General features: G+C 50.4%; 2 protein-coding genes across 4 annotated transcripts in view; both read right to left on the reverse strand.

Annotated features, from left to right (window-relative positions):
• The window catches only part of LOC107383155 (disco-interacting protein 2 homolog C), a 46134-nt gene extending 44771 nt beyond the window's left edge, over positions 1-1363 (reverse strand). For all 3 annotated transcript variants that reach the window (XM_054751000.2, XM_070553473.1, XM_054750999.2), the window contains exon 1: positions 1142-1363. In XM_054751000.2, the coding sequence (XP_054606975.1) occupies positions 1142-1220 (79 nt within the window). In that variant the 5' untranslated portion in view covers positions 1221-1363. The remainder of the gene's footprint in view (positions 1-1141) is intronic.
• A 1035-nt stretch (positions 1364-2398) lies between these two features.
• The window catches only part of LOC107383156 (proline-rich protein 36), a 9753-nt gene continuing 7151 nt past the window's right edge, over positions 2399-5000 (reverse strand). Inside the window, exons 11-15 of the mRNA XM_070553446.1 lie at positions 4050-4101; positions 3880-3975; positions 3751-3809; positions 3588-3654; positions 2399-3247 (exon numbers count right to left, since the gene is read on the reverse strand). Coding sequence (XP_070409547.1) covers positions 3125-3247; positions 3588-3654; positions 3751-3809; positions 3880-3975; positions 4050-4101 — 397 coding nt within the window. The 3' untranslated portion in view covers positions 2399-3124. The remainder of the gene's footprint in view (positions 3248-3587; positions 3655-3750; positions 3810-3879; positions 3976-4049; positions 4102-5000) is intronic.

Raw genomic sequence — 5000 nt, forward strand, 5'->3', positions numbered from 1 at the left:
CCTGTCAGCATCTGGTTCTGTTCTGATGAGCCCTCCCGGCTGGACCCGGGGCCGTGGTGGGCGAGCGGCTGTCCCGCCACTAAGCAGCACACATAACCTCTGACAGCCTGGACAGAAGATCACAACATAAATGAGTTCTAAGTTTTCTGGAACCATCCTGACAAAACAAGGGTCTAAACGTTTCAACCCGGTCCAGGATGGAAGACGGGCTCAGCACCGGCCTCCGGGAGTCACACCTGAGGAGTGGAACAGAAGATGACCGAGAACCTTCACCAGCAAATGGAAGGTGAGACTTTTGTGAACGACGAGGCCGATCACAAACCGGAGTTTTGTGTTAAAGCTGCAGAATCCGGCTGTCATAAACCTTTATTGGGATAAATTATTCAACCACTGAAATCCTGGAGAGGAGCTGAACGGATTTCTCTGAACCATCTGGACTTTACTGGGCTGGACCCTGGAGGAGTTACGGGTCCCTGTCCTCATCCTGCAGCAGATCAGCCATGTTGTCCTGCTCCTAAGAGATTCCACGTTAATGGAAAGGGAATGCTGCTGGGTGGAAACACATGAGGAAGAACGGATGGGGGGGGGGGGGGGGTATTCCCAGGCATCCTCAGCTGCTCTGCTCAGGCCCACAGAACCAGAACCGGGCTGGAGATCAGCCTCTGCTGCGTGACACCGCAAAGCTATTATTAACACACACACACACACACACACACACACACACACACACACACACACACACACACACACACACACACACACACACACACACACACACACACACACACACACACACACACAGGTAGGCTAGCCTGGTTGTCAGTATCTCAAGGTCACACCACGGTTCTGTTTCCGGACCAGAACCGGAACCCAGGGCCGGTGTTCAGTGTAACCGGTACCGTGTGATAGACAAAGAGTAGAACCGAACCCCTGCGGCCTCAGCCCCACTGCCCGGGCCGGGTCCCCGGTGACAAACATCTGGATGGGAGGAGCGGGACGGGACGGGACGGGAGGGGCGGGGGCCGCAGGAATGAACGGTTAGATTCCGTTAGTCGCGGAGCTCCCGGTGAGGATGGTGATGTGATTACGTGATAAGAAAACAAGAGAGAGGGGGAAGAAGGCTCCCCCGGTAACGACTTACCCTCTGACAGCTCCAGCTCCAGCTCCGCCAGCCGGGCTCGGATCTCCAGCGGTATCGGCGACGCCTCGCGGTCCGCCATTCGGCTCGCACCGTAGAAAACGCCTCCCCGGTTCGCTTGCTGTCTCCTCCTCCTCCGCCGTCGCTGCCGTGAGAGTCTCCTGCCTCCCTCGCTCCTCCGGTGCTCAGAGAGGGACAGCGGCTCCTCGGCGGCCCCTCCTCGGTGGAGGCGCGTGAGGACTGCGAGGCGGTGGGGGAGAACAAAGAGGATAAATCTGGGTGTTGTTTTTTTAGCGGGGGTCCGCCATGGCGCCCGGCTCCTGGAAATCGGTAACGGCCCCGGTGGCTCCGGTGGTTCGCTCGGTTCTCTGCCGCTGCGGCGGTTTGTGGTGAGATGATGAGGATGATGAGGCTCGCGCAGCCCCGAGTCAGAGCCGATTCAAGCGCTTTGCCTGCTGCTGTCACGTGACTCTACGGAGGCGGTTCCGCTCATCACCGACAGAGGGCGCAGCGAGCAACCACACCTACAGGCTGCTTTAATTACACCTGCAGAGCAGAAACGCAGTTCTCACGATCTTTATCTGATAAAAACCTTGTTTCTGTTCAAATGTTTTATATTTAGGATTAAATATAATATAATGTTTAGATCTTGGGATGTGAGGACCAGCAGGGAGGCACAGATAACGAGATTCTGGGCAGAAAACATTCAAATATGACCAAATACAGTCATTACGTCTCAGGAAGCTGATGAGTCTGTGACCCGTTTTTGATAGAGACGTAATAATCCTGTCACACAGAGGCGACAACATGTAAACAACGTTTATTCATTCATTGCGTTCAGAACAATAAATTCCTACCAGTCGTTTTAAAAATGACTTAGTAAAGAATTAACCTGACAATAAGCTTAGAGGTTTAATAGCTAATAAACACTTAACATGTTGTTTTTATCACATCTGACCTTTTAGAGTTTGGGGGGAATCAGTCGGTTTTATTTTGTTTGTTTATCCAGATTCCAGAGATGCTATTTTCTTTTACTTTGAAACGAGATTTTTCTACACTTAGAGGCACAAAGTGGACCACAGTAGAGTTATGATGTCACTATAATTTAAGCAAATTATGAGTAATTGAGCTTTAATCTGGTTGTTACCATCTTTACAGGAACGAAACCTTATTCTGATAAACAAGTGACGCAGGAATAAAGGAGGATGGAGCTCTGCTGCCACCTGCTGGTTAGAGGAGGGAAGTGATCAAAGCTCAGCATCAGAGGCACTTCTTTATTATTTGTTCTGTATTATTTACACTTATACAAACCAAAATTTGTCACCATGGTGCCTGCTATTTTACACAACAACTTTACAAGTAAAACTTTACACTGAAACAAAAGAACATCAAAGTTCTCCGTACAGAGACGGTGCAGGTTTAGGATGCTCAGCATCCGCCCGAGCCAATAAAGGCGTGTTTCTGTGGGCGCCACCCCTCCTCCTCTACAAGAATCAAGCTTTAACCTCTAAAACACCGGTGTTCAGCACGGTGAAAACACGACGATGGAACTAAAGGTTGAATTAAGCAGCAAAGTAACTGCAGCACTAAGCACTTGTCTAATTAAAATTACAATCAACAAGAAATAAAACAGCACCTGGGTGGCTGATAATGATAATAGTAACGATAACGTCAGCATCACGCGTCCACAGACGCCTTTCAGACTAAAACCCAACACGACAGAATGTGACCGCTTTCTGTAAAAACAGACCCGATCCGAACAGAACCGGACTCTCGTTAAAAACATCTAAACAACAAACCAGCAAATAAAAACAGAAATTAAACAGTTAAAGTTTCTAACAAACTCACGTCTACATGCTTTTATTCTGTTAACCGGCCGACTGTTTCTGGTGGAGGATAAATAAGATCAGTAAACACTTCCACAGCACAGATGAAACCCGTCCTTCCCACGGCAGGAAATGACGCGATCATCGTTGCTGCTGCTCGTTACGGAGGAACCGGCTCACACACGGGGCTCTTCGCTGAGGGGGCGGGGTCAGCTGGCGGCACCGGCTCACTGGACGGAACTTTCTGGCAGATCTCAGCATAGCTGGGTTTCTTAGGCTCCTCCTGGGTCGGTCAGAGAACAGGACTGGGTCAGAACCAGAGCCTGCTGGTTCAGGGTCTAAAAGCTCTACTGCTCGGCATCAATCAGCCAAAACATTAAGACCAGTCCAGGGCGAGGAACCTCTAAACTGGTAAGACCCAGCAGCTCCATCACGCCGGGCTGTGACTCACTCAGACATTCAGAGTTTCTGCAGGTGGAACCGTTCTTTACGAGTCAGAAACTAGACGTGAGACAACTTTAGCTCACTAAGCGACTCTTCTGTCTGAACTGGAACATTTACACAACTGTTGCTGATTTTTGTCTGAGTCGTAGCAACCAGTGAGCCCGTTTTGGACTCCTTACCAGTACTGGTTCCTGTAGGAGGTGAACTGGTTGATCCTCACTGGTCACTAGTTGGTTCTTCGCGCTCCTGCAGACAGGAAGCTTTTAGCAGTCTGCTGAGGTCACAGACTGGAGGAAGTTAAACATTCAGAGAAAAGTCCAGCTGGTTCTTTAGGTTACTTACGGGTCAGAACCGCACTGAAGCTCCAGAACCGGAGGAGGTGAGACGCTGATATGTGGATCCTGATAGGAGTTAAAGAACCGTTTCTGGATGAAGGAAAAGCTTAATTAAGATTAACCAGGTGTGTGTTACCTTGATGTCAGTGGCTGCAGGTGCCGTTGCCACGGTAACGTTTCTGGCAGAAAGAGGAGGGAAGCTCGTCATGCTGAGCTCAGTAGGAGGAGATGGCTGATGAAGAGGACAAAGAGTTTGAGGATTCAAACCAACGACGCTGATCCCCAACACATAAATCCGTCTCCTACCAGAGTCGCTTTTTCCAAACTCCGGGACCCGACGTTTCCTCTCCCAAAGTAACTGAGGGGAGAAAAAATAAAAACCTGCATCACTGATGGAGTTTAACTCATACAGCCCAGCGGAGCCCGGTGGATGTGGTTCCGGTTCTGTTTCCTCAGCATGAAGCTGTGTAGATCAGGTGTGTCAATCTAATCAGAACTCAACACAAATCAGGCGAGTTAGAAATGGGAATGAAGCTGGTGAAGATGAAGAGAAGCAGATGATTTTAATGACTTGACATTTATTTTGTTCTTCAAAAGCTCATGGAAACATGAGGAGCAGCGAGGAGGTCTGAGGAGCAGCGAGCAGTAGTGAGGAGTAGTGAGGTGGTGCAAGAAGCGGCGGGCCGTAGCGAGGAGCAGCGAGGAGTATTGAGGAGGTGCGAGGAGCAGTGAAAAGTATTGAGGAGCAACGAGGAGTAGTGAGGAGGTGCGAGGAGCAGTGAAAAGTATTGAGGAGCAGCGAGGAGGTGCGAGAAACAGTGAGGAGTGTTGAGGAGCAGAGAGGAGTATTGAGAAGTAGCGAGCAGTAGCGAGGAGGTGTGAGGAGCAGTGAGGAGTAATGAGGAGCAGCAAGGAATATTGAGGAGCAGAGAGAAGAATTGAGGAGCAGCGAGCAGTAGCAAGGAGGTGCGAGAAGCAGTGAGGAGTGTTGAGGAGCAGAGAGGAGTATTGAGGAGTAGCGAGGAGGTGCAAGGAGCAGCGAGCAGTAGCAAGGAGGTGCGAGAAGCAGTGAGGAGTGTTGAGGAGCAGAGAGGAGTATTGAGGAGTAGCGAGGAGGTGCAAGGAGTAGCGAGCAGTAGCGAGGAGGTGCAAGGAGCAGTGGGAGGATTGAGGAGCAGCAAGCAGTAGCGAGGAGGTGCGAGGGGCAGTGGGAGGATTGAGGAGCAGCGAGCAGTAGTGAGGAGGTGCGAGGAGTAG

Source organism: Nothobranchius furzeri, chromosome 7 (assembly GCF_043380555.1).
Source record: "Nothobranchius furzeri strain GRZ-AD chromosome 7, NfurGRZ-RIMD1, whole genome shotgun sequence".
NCBI lineage: Eukaryota > Metazoa > Chordata > Actinopteri > Cyprinodontiformes > Nothobranchiidae > Nothobranchius > Nothobranchius furzeri.